The 19,102-nt window shown below is 44.7% G+C and overlaps 1 protein-coding gene across 4 annotated transcripts in view; it reads left to right on the forward strand.

The window, feature by feature from the left end:
* AHI1 (Abelson helper integration site 1) overlaps positions 1–19,102 on the forward strand; it is a 372,368-nt gene that overhangs the window by 19,986 nt on the left and 333,280 nt on the right. For all 4 annotated transcript variants that reach the window (XM_069725981.1, XM_069725982.1, XM_069725980.1 and 1 more), the window contains exons 5-6: positions 5,967–6,109; positions 11,996–12,194. In XM_069725981.1, the coding sequence (XP_069582082.1) occupies positions 5,967–6,109; positions 11,996–12,194 (342 nt within the window). The remainder of the gene's footprint in view (positions 1–5,966; positions 6,110–11,995; positions 12,195–19,102) is intronic.

A 19,102-nucleotide genomic window follows, 5' to 3' on the forward strand; every position in this document is an offset into this window, starting at 1 on the left:
GACTACAACATCTAGATGGTTGAGTGTGGGGGCTCCCTCTTCAACCCCATTGGTACCCTAAGATCTTGATTGTGTGGTCCTGATGTTTGCCATGGCAATTCATTGCCTTAAAGTCTGCCGGCTATAGCGGCCTGTTCAGAAGTTATCGACATTTAGGCTGGTTTCAGATTTGCGTTTGGCAAGGCTGCGGATGGCAGCCATCTTCCTCCATTAAGCCCCACCTACTGCCGTATCTCTTCCTTCACCTCCTCCTCCGTCTGCATGCCTCCTGCTTACCCCATCTTTAACATAGGGTACGTAGGCCGTGCGGATGTATGAGGATGCCTCCGCATTCGTCGCTATGACGCTGCGCTGATCTGCGTTGAACGCAACATGTTGCGGTCGGCGCACCGTCAAAAAGACGCATGCGGAAGCATCCGCATACAGGGGGTAAACAAGTGGAGTTTCTGCATCTGGAGACCTGTTTGAGAAGACTTGTGACGGAGGACGAAGAAGCAGTGAATCTGGTTGATGGAACGGCCGGTGGTTGGCAATGCCCGCTACTCCGCATGTTAGCGCTGTGAGATTCCCACACTAAAGCATGTTGATCGCGCATGTGTGGGTTCATGCATTTGGTTGTCAAATTATTGCAATTTTTGCCTCTACTACTACTCTACTGTTCGTGTATGAAGCGGGGGAGGGTGACAAGACTGAGGATTGTATTGTGTGATCTTAAGGTGGAGGAAGAAGAGGAGAGGCCACTTGATGAGTCTCATCTACAAGGTGTACCATTGTGCAGCTGCCAAATAAAGGGGGTCGAGTAGCCCATCCAGTAACAGATGTTGTCATTGGTCTTTGGTTAGGACGCTTTCATTAACATTAACGTAACTCTCGTACAAGTCGAACACAACCCGATTCGCCCTCCCAAAACTACCTTGCTTTTTCCCATTCATGTTGTATGTACCCGTCCCCCTCTCGTAACCTTGTAGGCCCACAGCTGTCAGTTACCGGTCACTAAAATAACAATCACTGTTGATTTTCTTAGTGTGCTTGAACAACACTGTTATAGCTAACGATTTTCAAGTGGAAATCTGGCATTCTGATTTGTCACTGAAACAACACCGTTTTATCACCAACGATTTGGATTAGCAAATGGGGCCTCCGGAGACTGCCACAGTTTTTTTGCACAATGTAGTTAGATGCTGGAAGGCTGATTTCACGCAGGACAGGATCCCATCTAGCTAACTGACAAGTTCACTTGCAGCACTATCAGGAGCAGTTTCTTCACTGTTACACTGAGAAAATGGCGACAGCAAATCAAGATGTTCGTTTTTTTTTATATGGCCAGGCACATGTGACTTCGGCACCCAATCACATAAGACCTTGTGTCATGACGTTATCATATAATGAAATGCAGGAGCATGGAAGATAATCTGTGTTGCATTATTGCAGTGGTGTGTTTCATATTGTACTTTCGCAAGGTCATTGCGGTAGCAGTAATTGGGATTTAATTAATACATGGTAACTGTTCTGTGGCAGACAAAATTTAAAAAGTAATCGTTATTTAATTTTTATTTCTTAAATCAATAATACATATGAAAATAAGATACTTTGTCAGAGAAATCTGCTTTTTTTTCTTCTCCTTGAGTGATCAGTCTTCTCAAAAGCTTCAATTCACTGGTAAAATGTGACTTCAGTGAATTTTGACTCATTTTTGCATTTAGTTATATGGGAAGGAGGGATGAAGAGTTCAAGGCAAATATAGACATTCTGGTGCAAAATCTCTTTAAACGTCAGTTGCGCTTTATGGGAAGTGGTCAGAAACTTTTACCACCTCCCCCTTCTGTCAGTAGGATTTCACATTCCAAACTATCAAACTATGTACTGTACATGTGCATGTAGCTCCTCAAAGTCCAGCAATACGTTTCATGGGCAGTCTGTTCCTTTGTTACTGAGAAATCCGCGCTTGAATGGATATACAGATAAGACTGGAGGACTATTGTAGATCTGACGCTTCAGCCACCCCAGCTCTATTTCCTGCCAGTGCCACTTCCTCCTGCTTGAAAGACCGTTCCTTTACCTGTAGTCACAAAAGGCTTTCAGTCAAGCAGGAGGAGATGGCACTGGTTTGGGGAATAGATTGGGAGTGACTGAGGGTTCATACACTCATTTGAATATAATTTCTCAGTAACTGATAAACGCACTGGCCATTTAAGGCTATGTGCGCACATTGAGTATTTGCTTGAAAGGTTTCTGCATCTCTTGGCAGGAAACACACTACGAAAAAATGTGCGTTTTACCACGTTTTTGTACAGCAATGAAGGCTTTTTTGAGCTAAATAAAGATATCTAAAAAAAAAGTTTTGTGATGTCATTTCTTGGTTCAACACCACCTTTTTCATGCTGATGCTGTAGTGGTTCTTGGCATCAACAGCCGTCATTGGCACCCAGCTCTAGGCTTAGTAGTGAAAAGGTGTCAGACCGACACCCTCATTACTAAGCCAATAATAATAAACACAAACACATACATTGCCACCAACCTATGTAGGAGTTTTAATAGAACCAATGTACCTAGGCTGTAACCAGAGAGCAGCTGTTAATTTTTAAGGAAAAAAAAAATGGAAAAAAAAATTTGTATGGGCTACCGCGTAATTTTAATAACCAGCAGAGAGAAAGCCGACAGCAGAGGGCTGATGTTAATATTCTGGGAAGGAGCCAATAGCCATAAAGGTTCCCAGGCCTTTAATATCAGTTCACAGCTGTTTGCTTAGACTTTACTGGCTAATTGACATAGGGTCCCCCTATAAAATCTAACCAGCAAAGCCTAGGCAGACACTGCGGGCTGATATTAATAGACTAGGAAGGTACCATGGATATTGGCCCCTCCCAGACTAAAAACATCAGCTCTCAGCCTCCCCAGAAAAGGTGCATCTATAAGATGCGCCAAATATGGCGCTTAGCCTCGCTCTTCCCACTTGCCCTGTGGCGGTGGCATGTGGGGTTCATGTCACCTGACAATACAAAGGTGACATTAAGCCCACAGGTTAGTAATGGAGAGGCGTCTATAAGACACCTATCCATTAGTAACCCCATAGTGATATTGTATATCATAATATCATGATATTGCAGAAAAACAGACACCCAGAATAAAGTCCTTTATTTGAAATAATGACACAGACTCCTTTTAATAATCTTAATTAAATCATACACACTGATCACCTAATCCACCTTCTCTTGCAAAAAAACATAAAAAATAAACCACAATATTCCTCACCAGTCCGCACAGAGAATACATAATGTCCCACGACGATCCTGATCACTTTGAGAGCAGTCACATCAGTGATGTGACTGATCTCAAAGACAGCCGGCGATACACTGACAGGAGGTGATCGCTCTCGCTGTGTATAGCACTGAGCTGCCATGAGAGGGTTCACTGGAGTTTCAGCTGATCAGCTCCTGTGATCTCCCTTATGGCACCTTACGTGGGAAAGTTAAGTGAGCGCCCCAGAGCTAATGAACTCCGGTGAACTCTCACGGCAGCTCAGTGATACACTGACAGAAAGTTATCGCTCCCGCAGTGTATTACTGGCAGCTGGTTAGAGAGACACATCTCCCAACTGTTCTCTAATTGTGAGATCGCCTTGGGACACTCGAGATTACCTGGACTATGACGGACCGGTGAGTATATGTTGTTTTATTATTTTACATTATTTTTAGGAGACAAGAGCATCAGGGATTGGGCATTAAGGTGAGTATAATATTTTTTTATTATTATTTGAATATGTAATTTTCCTTTTTTTTTTTTTTTTTTTTTTTTTTACTGTGAGCATAGGTGTTAGCATCTCCCATCAGCGGCACCTGCTGTCACTGTTATCAGTGACAGCAGACGTAGCCCGATGGGGGCAGTAGTCTCATCAGCCCATGCCTGAGGGTCACAGTCACAGCTGTGGGGTCATGCTGACACCTGACAGCATGATCCTGCAGCGCTCTGACCGACGGTCTTACCGGCGGTTGCATTACCGCTGATAAGAACCACCGGGTTGGTGTTTCCCACGCTGTCACACAGATGACAGCATGGGAAACACCATAGGAAGCCAGTAAAACGCCCAAAAATAAACTTCACTAATCTACAAACCTTTTCATACCTTTTCATACCTGCGTTTTTGCTACAAATTTGACTGACTCAATTGAAGTCAGTGGGTGCAGAAATGCAAAAAGAATTGACATGTTGCAGAAAAAAATTCACTGTAAATGCGCACGAAAAATTACTGATCATGTGCACAACACTTCAGAATTGTCATTAAATAAGCGTGCATATGGATTCCATAGAGTTTTTGGTCCATTTCCGTGTAGAAAAAATGCCATGAAAACGCATCAAAAACGCACTTGTATGCACATGGCCTCAAGGTATTGCTGTACATAAACATATGAAACATTTTAGGGGAGATGAAATCCTTCCAAGTTTTTCCTTTTGTGACCTCCAGCAGCAAAAAATCACCCTATCGGATCACCATTTTTTATAAATTTATTTATACCAGCAAATAAAATGAATTAAATGCACGTTATACATGCAATCATGCTGCAGCGCCGGCACCTGCCTACTGAAAGTGATTTTTTTTTTTTTCAATACATATATCAAGTATGTAAAATGGGAGGGATCCGTGATCTGTCAAAAGCTGTACCTAATCATAGCACCGCATGAAGACCTCTCCCCCCCCCCCCCCCCCCAAAGGCCGCCCTGGGGCACGAGCATATCATTAACTAAAAACTGAAAATAAGGATTAAACAACAACCACAAGACGGATTTCATTAACCCAGGTATCATTTTAATCAGTATAACGGAGACAACCCGACACGGTCTGTAGGTTACTGTGCACTATTGTGCTGACATATTCCCTTAATAAGAGGAGAGTGACGTTAGGCAGGGAATACGCTATGAGGCTGAGAAGCTGTAAGTACATTATCATGCCACAATACTCTTCCATCATTTCTCACTGCAGAATCATCCCTTTGGGGTCATAAAAAGATCAACTTTCTTATCTTTTTGAAGGGTGACAACGTTGAAATTGTTTGCATGCGTAGAAGTTTTTGATAGGTTCAATTCAGTTTAGAAAAGTTGAGGTAAATCAGCCGCACTCAGATATTTTTTTGCAGGATTTTTTTTTTAAATTATATAAAGTTCAGTAACTAGTTGTACTTCACAATATTCAAAACAGTCGGTAATTGGCAGAGCGATAGCAAGTTACGTTTCGACCCCGCATGGGTCTTTTTCAAACATCGCTATAACCGGTGGTATGAATATTCTATGCCTGCCCTCGATTGCTGAGTGCTCATCCTTCCCATTCTCTAGGATCCATTTAATGACTAATTTTGTGTTGTAGTGACAATGGCTCATACGTGTCAGCATAGCTGTTCTTATCATTATTACTGAATGTGTACAGTAATACTAAGGAGGAGTTAGTATCTTCTCCCTGTGTTTGGGCAGGTTTCCTCCCGATACTCCAGTTTCCTAAAATACAATTAAATACAAAATTACCTGTGACCTTATGGAGCCATAAACAGTGTGAAAAACCAGGACTAGGAAAAACTCCACTAAAATTCTGAATTTATTAAATTTCGTTAAAACCATAGACCAACATTTATTTTCCATTATAATTCCTGCAATTTATTTGACCAACATATTCTCTATACAATCAAGGAAATACAGTTATATGAAAAAGTTTGGGCACCCCTATTCATCTTAAGCTTAATGTTTTATAAAAATTGTTTTTTTTGCAACAGCTATTTCAGTTTCATATATCTAATAACTGTTGGACACAGTAATGTTTCTGCCTTGAAATGAGGTTTATTGTACTAACAGAAAATGTGCAATCTGCATATAACATGATCATACATAACTGATTGTATATGTGGTATAAGATTATTGCCCCTTCTATAAGCTTGTATTCTGAGTGTGATTTGATTTGTGTAGTACTTTTGTTTTCACAGTGTTATGTCAATTTCGGGGCTGGAAGACACACCAGCAGAAGTACACGGTCAACCAGAGCCAGAGGCATCTCCGCGTAATGCGGAAATACAGGAAGCTGTTCCTAAAGTTAAAGGCAAGAAATCTAAGAAAAAGCCTAAAACGGGTTAGTAATGTACAGAATCAACTGCATATAAATAATTCAGTTTTGCTAGTCCCAAGCAGATAGCATAAAAAAACGTTCCTTTGAGGTTTTACAATTTCGGGAAAACCATGTGATGTCAGAAAAGGCATCTCCAGATTTCATAGCATGGCTAATATTACACATTTCATACAGAGTCACCAAAATCTGCATTTAATTTTTTTCTTTTTTTGTGACTTGCCACATTGAAATCCAAATGTTTTAAAATGACCAAATTTTAAGCCCTTTTTTTTCCCAATTCCAGAGATTTGAGGTCGTTTGCATGACTTGCAAATGGTGTTTAAAGGGGTTGGACACTTTCTGGGAAAATTTGTAAAAACTTTGGAACTGATTTGTACAAGCATGATCAGTCGTAATACTCTCATGGCTTACGCATCTGCCTTAGGCTACGTTCACATTTGCGTTCTGCCGGGCTGCGTCGGGCACAGCTGCGGCGACGCATGCGTCATGCGCCCCTATATTTAACATGGGGGCGCATGGACATGCGTTGCATTGCATTTTGTGACACATGCGTCTTTTTTGGTGCACGCGTCTGGGCGCAGAGAACGCAGCAAGTTGCATTTTTTTTGCGTCCAAAATCATGCCAAAAAAGGACGCATGTGTTGCAAAACAATGCGTTTTGCATGCGTTTTGGTTTGCGTTGTGCGTTGCGTCGCCGACGCAGCACCGCACAACGCAAATGTGAACGTACCCTTAGTACTTTTTGGTGCAGGCATGGAAAGCTTGCACAATACAGACAGCAGATTCTCTTGCATCTGTGCTTGCGCAGAAGAGGATGCAGCCTGGGAAGCTGTCAATTGACTACTCCCATGACTGTCACATTTTACATCACTGATCCTTGAGGAGAGCGGCACCTTGTCATGAAGCACCGCAATAGATATTAGGGGTATTTGTGATTATTTTTGACTGCACACAGCAGAGTAGGGATTTTTAGAAATTCCATCCAGAATCCGACTAACTACTTTTTCATTTGCTCTTATAAGATTTAAAGGGAATATGTCAGCAGATTTTTGCTATGTAATCTGACAGCAGCATTTGTTTGTGACAGAACCCTTTTTCCAGCAATGTATCACTTATCTGAGGCGGAGCTCAGAATATTGAGCTGTGTATAACTCTGCCCACACCGCTAATTAGCAGCTTTCCGTGTACAATGTATAGTGACAGAAAGCTGCTAATCAGTGATGATGGTGTGATGGGACTAGGAGGCACGAGGCCAGTTGTCCTGTAGTGATAATCTTCTGATAAAACACTGATTGTAGTGAAACATGAAGGCACTACGCAGTAAAGGTACCGTCACACTAAGCGACGCTGCAGCGATACCGACAACGATGTCGATCGCTGCAGCGTCGCTGTTTGGTCGCTGGAGAGCTGTCACACAGACAGCTCTCCAGCGACCAACGATCCCGAGGTCCCCAGTAACCAAGGTAAACATCGGGTTACTAAGCGCAGGGCCTCGCTTAGTAACCCGATGTTTACCCTGGTTACCAGCGTAAATGTTAAAAAAACAAACACTACATACTTACCTTCAGCTGTCTGTCCTCCGGCGCTCTGCTTTCCTCTGCACTGTCAGCGCCGGTCAGCCGGAAAGCACCGCGGTGACGTCACCGCTGTGCTTTCCGGCTGGCTGGCGCTGACACAGGATGCAGGAGGAGTGCAGAGAAGCACAGCGCCGGGGACAGACAGCTGAAGGTAAGTATGTAGTGTTTGTTTTTTTAACATTTACGCTGGTAACCAGGGTAAACATCGGGTTACTAAGCGAGGCCCTGCGCTTAGTAACCCGATGTTTACCCTGGTTACCAGTGAAGACATCGCTGGATTGGTGTCACACACGCCGATCCAGCGATGTCAGCGGGAGATCAAGCGACGAAATAAAGTGCTGGACTTTCCTCAGCGACCAACGATCTCCCAGCAGGGGCCTGATCGTTGGTCGCTGTCACACATAACGATTTCCTTAACGATATCGTTGCTACGTCACAAAAAGCAACGATATCGTTATGTGTGATGGTACCTTAAGTGACACGTCACTGTAATGAGTGTCTATTGCCCTATATCACGGTGTTATCATATAGCAAAAATCTGCTGACAGATTGCCTTTAGTACACAACTACAGATGATTCCAGCATCTAAATAATTTTCTTAGTAAATTCATTTCTTAACTCTCGAGAAATGTATACCATATTTTTCGGACTATAAAACACACCTAGGTTTTAACAATTGAAGCAAAAAATGTGGTCAATTCTATACTTTATATCCCCCATCGTGGTATGCTTGGCTCTCTTATCTCTGTCCTGGTATGCAGGGCCCCATCTCTGTCCTGGTATGCAGGGCCCCATCTCTGTCCTGGTATGCAGGGCCCCATCTCTGTCCTGGTATGCAGGGCCCCATCTCTGTCCTGGTATGCAGGGCCCCATCTCTGTCCTGGTATGCAGGGCCCCATCTCTGTCCTGGTATGCAGGGCCCCATCTCTGTCCTGGTATGCAGGGCCCCATCTCTGTCCTGGTATGCAGGGCCCCATCTCTGTCCTGGTATGCAGGGCCCCATCTCTGTCCTGGTATGCAGGGCCCCATCTCTGTCCTGGTATGCAGGGCCCCATCTCTGTCCTGGTATGCAGGGCCCCATCTCTGTCCTGGTATGCAGGGCCCCATCTCTGTCCTGGTATGCAGGGCCCCATCTCTGTCCTGGTATGCAGGGCCCCATTCCCATGCTGGTATGCAGGGACTCCATCTTCTCCGTCCTGGTATACAGGGCCCCATCTCTGTCCTGGTATGCAGAGCCCCATCTCTGTCATGATATTCATGGCCCCATCCTTATCCTGATATGATTGGCCCCATCCTGGTATGCAGGGACTCATCCTTATCCTGGTATTCAGTGCCTCCATCTTCTCCATCCTGGTATGATTGACCCCATCCCCGTCCTGGTATGCAGGGCCCCATCTCTGTCCTGGTATGCAGGGCCCCATCTCTGTCCTGGTATGCAGGGCCCCATCTCTGTCCTGGTATGCAGGGCCCCATCTCTGTCCTGGTATGCAGGGCCCCATCTCTGTCCTGGTATGCAGGGCCCCATCTCTGTCCTGGTATGCAGGGCCCCATCTCTGTCCTGGTATGCAGGGCCCCATTCCCATGCTGGTATGCAGGGACTCCATCTTCTCCGTCCTGGTATACAGGGCCCCATCTCTGTCCTGGTATGCAGAGCCCCATCTCTGTCATGATATTCATGGCCCCATCCTTATCCTGATATGATTGGCCCCATCCTGGTATGCAGGGACTCATCCTTATCCTGGTATTCAGTGCCTCCATCTTCTCCATCCTGGTATGATTGACCCCATCCCCGTCCTGGTATGCAGGGCCCCATCTCTGTCCTGGTATGCAGGGCCCCATCTCTGTCCTGGTATGCAGGGCCCCATCTCTGTCCTGGTATGCAGGGCCCCATCTCTGTCCTGGTATGCAGGGCCCCATCTCTGTCCTGGTATGCAGGGCCCCATCTCTGTCCTGGTATGCAGGGCCCCATCTCTGTCCTGGTATGCAGGGCCCCATCTCTGTCCTGGTATGCAGGGCCCCATCTCTGTCCTGGTATGCAGGGCCCCATTCCCATGCTGGTATGCAGGGACTCCATCTTCTCCGTCCTGGTATACAGGGCCCCATCTCTGTCCTGGTATGCAGAGCCCCATCTCTGTCATGATATTCATGGCCCCATCCTTATCCTGATATGATTGGCCCCATCCTGGTATGCAGGGACTCATCCTTATCCTGGTATTCAGTGCCTCCATCTTCTCCATCCTGGTATGATTGACCCCATCCCCGTCCTGGTATGCAGGGCCCCATCTCTGTCCTGGTATGCAGGGCCCCATCTCTGTCCTGGTATGCAGGGCCCCATCTCTGTCCTGGTATGCAGGGCCCCATCTCTGTCCTGGTATGCAGGGCCCCATCTCTGTCCTGGTATGCAGGGCCCCATCTCTGTCCTGGTATGCAGGGCCCCATCTCTGTCCTGGTATGCAGGGCCCCATCTCTGTCCTGGTATGCAGGGCCCCATCTCTGTCCTGGTATGCAGGGCCCCATCTCTGTCCTGGTATGCAGGGCCCCATCTCTGTCCTGGTATGCAGGGCCCCATCTCTGTCCTGGTATGCAGGGCCCCATCTCTGTCCTGGTATGCAGGGCCCCATCTCTGTCCTGGTATGCAGGGCCCCATCTCTGTCCTGGTATGCAGGGCCCCATCTCTTTCCTGGTATGCAGGGCCCCATCTCTGTCCTGGTATGCAGGGCCCCATCCTTATCCTGATATGATTGGCCCCATCCTGGTATGCAGGGACTCATCCTTATCCTGGTATTCAGTGCCTCCATCTTCTCCGTCCTGGTATGATTGACCCCATCTCTGTCCTGGTATGCAGGGCCCCATCTCTGTCCTGGTATGCAGGGCCCCATCTCTGTCCTGGTATGCAGGGCCCCATCTCTGTCCTGGTATGCAGGGCCCCATTCCCATGCTGGTATGCAGGGACTCATCCTTATCCTGGTATTCAGTGCCTCCATCTTCTCCGTCCTGATATGATTGACCCCATCCCCGTCCTGGTATACAGGGCCCCATCTCTGTCCTGGTATGCAGGGCCCCATCTCTGTCCTGGTATGCAGGGCCCCATCTCTGTCCTGGTATGCAGGGCCCCATCTCTGTCCTGGTATGCAGGGCCCCATCTCTGTCCTGATATGATTGGCCCCATTCCCATGCTGGTATGCAGGGACTCATCCTTATCCTGGTATTCAGTGCCTCCATCTTCTCCATCCTGGTATGATTGGCTCCATCCCCATCCTGGTATACATGGCCCCATCCTTATGCCGGTGTGCATAGCCCCATCCTTATTCTGGTATGCATGGCCCCCATCTCCGTCCTGGTATGCAGGGCCCCATCCTTATTCTGGTATGATTGGCCCCTTCCCCATCCTGGTATGCATGGCCCCCCAACAGAAAAAAAACATTCTTACCTTCCCTGCGCGTCCTCGTGGCATCCTGCTCCAGTGCCAGCAGCTGCTTTATGCTTGTAAGCAGCACATGGCAGGGACGTCATGCGTGCTTACAAGCCGTCGAGGACAGCTGCTTGAATACTCACTGTTCTGCATGCCGGGACTGTGTGCGTGGAGCGCAGTGAGTATTCATTGTACTTTAGCGAGCAGTGTGTCAGCCGCAGCTGCCGAGTTCCTGCAGCTGTTGTGTTTTCACATGTGCCGCTACTAATGGGAAGGAATATTCATTGCATTCCACGCCTATGGAGTGGAATGTAGTGAATATTCATTGCCTTAAGTAGTCAACAAGCTCAAACGCCTGGCAAATGCAATAAGCCAGCTGCTGCAGATAACACCCATGGGCGTGGAATGGAGTGAATATTCATTTCCCTTTAGCAGCGGGCACAGGAGTCGGCCCCTGCCTCCTGTGACCCGCTCCTTCACCTCCCCACCACAGCCAGATTAGGGGCTTCCGGACTATAAGACGCACCCTCATTTTCCTCCACATTTTTGGAGGAAAAAAGTGCGTCTTATAGTCTGAAATATACAGTATATACCCTTTTTTTGTTGCATGGTTTTACCAGGTAAAATATGGGGGGGGATTATATGTAGATTTCACCTTTTTATTTTCAATGCAAAGGATAAATCCTGTAACAAATCTGCAGTATACCGTAATAATTTAGTGTGGGCTTAAAAATTGTCATTTAGATTTCCATTGTGGATAAATGGCTTTTTCACAATCTCAATCACATCTAAAGTACTATATATTTTTTTTGTGATTTTTTTTTTTTTTTTTTTTTTTTTTTTTCTTGTCTGCATAAGAGATTTCAGTTTTTTTTTGCTTTGAAAATACTTTATTTTTAGATGATATAGAAAAACTTGATGCAAGAGAAGATGACATAGATGATAGCAGCCCTGGATTTGTGTATGATGACCGCCTGGTGTTGGGAGTTTATATTCATCGATCAGACAAACTCAAGACTGACCTTAAGGTATCTCGACCCTTGGTGAAGATTCACATTATTGATCAAAAAACAGGGGAATATGTCAAGAAAGAAACCAGGTAATAAAATTAAAAATATTATCCTAAATCCTTTGGAATGCTTTTTAGTATTATTTAGGATGCTTTTACATGTACTGACCAATAGTGTGCAACTATAAAAAGTACTAGATGGTGGCCCGATTCTAACGCATCGGGTATTCTAGAATATGCATGTCCACGTAGTATATTGCACAGCCCACGTAGTATATTGCACAGCCCACGTAGTATATTGCCCAGCGACGTAGTATATTGCCCAGTCACGTAGTATATTGCCCAGTCACGTAGTATACAGCACAGAGCCACGTAGTATATTGCCCAGCCACGTAGTATATTGTCCAGCCACGTAATATATTGCCCAGTGACGTAGTATATTGCCCAGCCACGTAGTGTATAGCACAGAGCCACGTAGTATATTGGCCAGTCATGTAGTATATTGCCCAGCCACGTATGTCACAGAATATAAAATAGACATATACTCACCTTCTGAGGGGAGCCCTTGTAGTCATGTCGCCTGTGTTAGGTGCACTCTGCAGCTTCCGGTCCCAGGGTTGGTAGAGCAGGACCGATGATAACGTCGCGGTCACATGACTGTGACGTCATGGCAGGTCCTTCTCGCGCAGGCGCGCAGGACCTGTGATGAGGTCGCGGTCACATGACGGTGACGTCATGGCAGGTCCTTGTCGCATACCATCCTTGCCACCGGAACCTGCCGCTTGCATGGAGCGGTTACCGGAGCCTCACGAGGAGCGGGAAAGGCGGCGGAAGGTGAGTATATAATGATTTTTAATTTTTTTATTTTTAACATTAGATCCTTTTACTATTGACGCTGCATAGGCAGCATCAATAGTAAAAACTTGGTCACACAGGGTTAATAGCGGCGGTAACAGAGTGAGTTACCCGCGGCATAACGCGATCCGTTACTGCCAGCATTAACACTGTGTGAGCGGTGACTGCGGGGAGTATGGAGCGGGCGCCGGGCACTGACAGCAGGGGAGTAGGGAGGGACTAATCGGACTGTAGCCGTCGCTGATTGGTCGCAGCAGTCATGACAGGCAGTTGGCGAGACCAATCAGCGACTTGGATTCCATGACAGACAGAGACCGCGACCAATGAATATCCGTGACAGAAGGACAGACAGACAGAAAGACGGAAGTGACCCTTAAACAATTATATAGTAGATTGACTTGGTGGAAAATGATATTAATTTACTTCTACATTTGAAACTTTAAGTTTACATACACTATATAAAAAAGACACATCTGGATGTTTTTCTCAATATCTTACAGGAAACCAGAATAAACCTTTCCTGTTTTAGGACAATTAGGATTACCATAATTATTAATATTTGCCAAATGCCAGAATAATGAGAGAGAATGTTTTAAGGCATTTTTATTACATACTAGCTGAAGAGCCCGGCGTTGCCTGGGCATAGTAAATATCAGTGGTTAGTTATAGCACCTCACGTCTCTTATTTTCCCATCATGCCTCTCATTTTCCCCTCACACCTCTCATTTCCCTCTAACACTTGTCATTTCGACCTCACATCTGTCATTTTCCGATCACTTCACTATTTTCCTCACTCCTCTCATTTTGCACTCACACCTTTTCATTTTCACCTCACACCTCTCATTTTCACCTCAGTATATATATGTTTGTCATCTCCCTTATATATAGTATACACCTATGTCTTCTCTTGTATATAGTATATACCTGTATGTCATCTCCCCTGTAAATAGTATATACCTGCTGTGTCATCTCCTCCTGTGTGTGTGTGTGTGTATATATATATATATATATATATATATATATATATATATATATATATATATATATATATATACCGTATATACTCGAGTATAAGCCGAGATTTTCAGCCCATTTTTTTGGGCTGAAAGTCCCCCTCTCGGCTTATACTCGAGTCATATACCCGGGTGTCAGCAGGGGAGGGGGAGCGGGGGCTGTGTAGTCATACTTACCTGCTCCCAGCGCGGTCCCTGCAGTCCCTGGCTTCTCCGGCGCTGCAGATTCTTCCTGCACTGAGCGGTCACATGGCACCGCTCATTACAGAAATGAATAGGCAGCTCCACCCCCATAGGGGAGGAGCCGCATATTCATTGCTGTAAATGATCGGTGCCATGTGACCGCTCAATTACAGGAAGAAGCTGCAGCGCCGGAGAAGCCAGGGACTGCAGGGACCGCGCCGCAGCAGGTAAGGGGAGCGCAGCGCTATAATTACCTGCTCCTCGCTCCGGCTCCGTCTGCAGCGTCCTCTAGCAGTGACGCTCAGGTTAGAGGGCGCTGTGACGTAGTCAGTGCGCGCCCTCTGCTGAGCGTCAGTGCTGGAGACGGAGCCGCAGAGGAGCAGGTAATTATTGAAAGCGCCGGCGTCCTGAGAAGAGAGGCGAGTATGTGATTTTTTTTTTTTTTTTTTTTTTTATGGCAGCACCAGCAGCATTCTAAGGAGCACCTATGGGGCCATAAAGGTGCAGAGCATATAAGGGGCACAGCATTATAAGGAGCATCTATGGGGCCATAAAGGTGCAGAGCATATATGGGGCACAGCATTATAAGGAGCACCTATGGGGCCATAAAGGTGCAGAGCATATATGGGGCACAGCATTATAAGGAGCACCTATGGGGCCATAAAGGTGCAGAGCATATATGGGGCACAGCATTATAAGGAGCACCTATGGGGCCATAAAGGTGCAGAGCATATATGGGGCACAGCATTATAAGGAGCACCTATGGGGCCATAAAGGTGCAGAGCATATATGGGGCACAGCATTATAAGGAGCACCTATGGGGCCATAATCAAAGGTGCAGAGCATATATGGCACAGCATTATAAGGAGCATCTATGGGGCCATAATCAACGGTGCAGAGCATTCTATATAGCACAGTTGTATATGGAGCATCTATGGGGCAATAATGAACGGTATGGAGCATCTATTTTTATTTTTGAAATTCACCGGTAAATGCTGCATTTTCTACCCTAGGCTTATACTCGAGTCAATAAGTTTTCCCAGTTTTTTGTGGCAAAATTAGGGGGGTCGGCTTATACTCGGGTTGGCTTATACTCGAGTATATACGGTATATATATATATATATATATATATATATATATATATATATATATATATATATATATATATATATATATATATATATATATATATATATATATATATATATATATATATATATACATACATACCTCTGTCATCTCTTCTGTATATACCTGTATGTCATCTCCTCCTATATATAGTATATACCTGTATGTCATCTCCTCCTATATATAGTATATACCTGTATGTCATCTCCTGTATATAGTATATACCTGTATGTCATCTCCACTGTATATAGTATATACCTGCTGTATGTCATCTCCTCCTCTATATACCTATACCGCGTTTACACGTTATTTGGTCAGTATTTTTACCTCAGTATTTGTAAGCTAAATTGGCAGCCTGATAAATCCCCAGTCAACAGGAAGCCCTCCCCCCTGGCAGTATATATTAGCTCACACATACACATAATAGACAGGTCATGTGACTGACAGCTGCCGTATTTCCTATATGGTACATTTGTTGCTCTTGTAGTTTGTCTGCTTATTAATCAGATTTTTATTTTTGAAGAATAATACCAGACTTGTGTGTGTTTTAGAGCGAGTTTCATGTGTCAAGTTGTGTGTGTTGAGTTGCATGTGGCTATATGCATGTAGCGAATTTTGTGAGATGAGTTTTGTGTGGCGACATGCGTGTAGCAACTTTTTGTTTGTTGAGTTGCATGTGACAGGTTAGTGTAGCAAGTTGTGTGCAGCAAGTTTTGCGCATGGCGAGTTTTGCGCGTGGCGAGCTTTGTGTGGTGCGTTTTGAGTATGTGCAAGTTTTGTGTGAGGCAACTTTTACATGTGTTGCAAATTTTTTGTGCATGTGGCAATTTTTCCGCGTGTGCAAGTTTTGCGTGTGGCGAGTTTTCCATGAGGTGAGTTTTGCACGTGTGGCGAGTTTAGCGTGAGCCTAGTTTTGTATGTGGCGAGTTTTGCGCGTGGCGAGTTTTGAGCGGCGATTTTTGTGTTTCGACTTTTATATGGCGAGGTTGGTGTATGTGTGGTGAAATGTGTGCTGAGGGTGATATGTTTTCAAGCACATGGTAGTGTGTGGTGCATTTTTGGTGTGTGTTCATATCCCCGTGTGTGGTGAGTGTCCCATGTCGGGGCCCCACCTTAGCAACTGTACGGTATATACTCTTTGGAGCCATCACTCTCATTCTTTAAGTCCCCCTTGTTCACATCTGCCTCCAACACTTTTCCTTTCACTTTTTTTCCCATTATGTAGATAGGGGCAAAATTGTTTGGTGAATTGGAAAGCGCGGGGTTAAAATTTCACCTCACAACATAGCCTATGACACTCTCAGGGTCCAGATGTGTGACTGTGCAAAATTTTGTGGCTGTAGCTGCGACGCCTCCAACACTTTTCCTTTCACTTTTTCCCCATTATGTAGATAGGGGCAAAATTGTTTGGTGAATTGGAAAGCGCGGGGTTAAAATTCTGCCTCACAACATAGCCTATGACGCTCTCGGGGTCCAGACGTGTGACTGTGCAAAATTTTGTGGCTGTAGCGGCGACGGTGCAGATGCCAATCCCGGACACACACACACACACACACACACACACACACACACACACACACACACACACACACACACACACACACACACACACACACACACACACACACACACACACACACCTTTATATATTAGACTACAAAGTAAAAAGTGTACATACATTTCATTAGTATTTGGTACCACTGTTCTTAAACTGAATGACTTGGGTCAAATGTTTGGGATATCCTTCCACAAGCTTCTCACAATAGTTGGTTGGAATTTGGGCCCATTCCTTCTGACAACTGGTGTAACTGATCAAGGTTTGTGGACTTGCATAAGTCTGGCTCATCATTGGGTACAATTTCAAGATACCTGAAGGTGCCTCGTTCATCTGTACAAACAATTATACGCATGTACAAACAAGATGACAATGTCCAGCCATCATACCACTAAGGAAGGAGACAGGTTCTCTTTCTCTCATTATTCTGGCATTTGGCAACTATTAATTGTGGTAATCCTAATTGACCTTAAACGGGAAAGGTTTATTCTGATTTCATGTCAGATATTGAGAAAAACATGCCTATGTGTCTTTTTATATAGTGTACTAGCTATTGAACCCGTTCTACGCCCGGGTGGCAAGCATTTATATTGGTATATGACCTCCATCCTGGTATGTGCTGCTTCCATCCTGCGCCCTAATCTTGTCATGTGCAGCCCCCATCCTGCACCCCCTTCCTGTCATGTGCAGCCCCCATGATCCTGCACCCTAATCCTGTTTTGTGCGCCTCCGTCTTGTCATGTGCGCCAATGGCATCCAGAACCTGGTTAGCTGTCCTCCTGCAGTCGCTCGTAGGTGCCAATTAAGTCGTAGGGCACGGCGCAGCAGGTACCGCGGAAACTCGGAGAAGGTGACGTCGTCCCCCTTGGATGCGGCGGCGGGCGGCTGCTGGCGGTACCGGTGAACGATCTCCTGGCTGTACCTCTGCTGGTACTCCTTGATCTCCCCGAACTTGTTCCTGTAGGCGCACAAACAGGAACTTGTAGGGTATGTGCACACGTTGCAGATTTGCTTGTGGATTTTTCCACACTGAATCAGCATCTCTTGGCAGAAAACACAGGTAAAAATCCACATGTTTTTTGTGCCTTTTTGTGCGGATTTGATGCGTTTTTTTTTTTGGCGTTTTTTGTATGGGTTTTTGAAAGCTAAATAAAGATCTATTATTGAACAAAAAATGGATTTGTGATGTCATTTCTTATTCAACCTCCTCTTTTACATTTGTCCAACCCACACTCCATTACACACAGATAGACAGACACGCTGGTAGATAGATACCGTAGATAGATCCCATATCTATCTATCTATCTATCTATCTATCTATCTATCTATCTATCTATCTATCGTATAGGACTATCTATCTATAGGTCTATATATCTAACTCATTTCTTCTATCTATCTATCTATCTATCTATCTATCTATCTATCTATCTATCTATCTATCTATCTATCTATCTCATTCCTTCTATCTATCTGTCTACAGATAGATAGAATGAGATAGATAGATAGATGCAAGGAATGAGATAGATACAAGGAATGAGATAGAAAGATTATAGATACATAGATATATATTCATATATCTATCTATTTATATCTATCTATAAATATATCGATAGATGTATCTATAGATACAGAGATATATCGATAGATAGAGAGATATATCCATAGATATATACACTTGTGGCCAAAAGTATTGACACACCTGCAATTCTGTCAGATAATACTCGTTTTCTTTCTGAAAATGATTGCAAACACAAATTATTTATTATTATCTTCATTTAATTTGTATTAAATGAAAAAACACAAAAAGAATTGTCCTAAAGCCAAATTGGATATAATTCCACACCAAACCTAAAAAAGGGGATGGACAAAAGTATTGGCACTGTTCGAAAAATCATGTGATGCTTCTCTAATTTGTGTAATGAACAGCACCTGTAACTTACCTGTGGCACCTAAAAGGTGTTAGTAATAACTAAATCACACTTGCAGCCAGTTGACATGGATTAAAGTTGACTCAACCTCTGTCCTGTGTCCTTGTGTGTACCACATTGAGCATGGAGAAAAGAAAGAAGATCAAAGAACTGTCTGAGGACTTGAGAAACCAAATTGTGAGGAAGCATCAGCAATCTCAAGGCTACAAGTCCATCTCCAAAGACCTGAATGTTCCTGTGTCTACCGTGCGCAGTGTCATCAAGAAGTTTAACCCCTCCATGACCCAGCCTATTTTGACCTTAAAGACCTTGCCGATTTTTGCAATTCTGACCAG

Source organism: Ranitomeya imitator, chromosome 5 (genome assembly GCF_032444005.1).
Source record: "Ranitomeya imitator isolate aRanImi1 chromosome 5, aRanImi1.pri, whole genome shotgun sequence".
Classification (NCBI taxonomy): domain Eukaryota; kingdom Metazoa; phylum Chordata; class Amphibia; order Anura; family Dendrobatidae; genus Ranitomeya; species Ranitomeya imitator.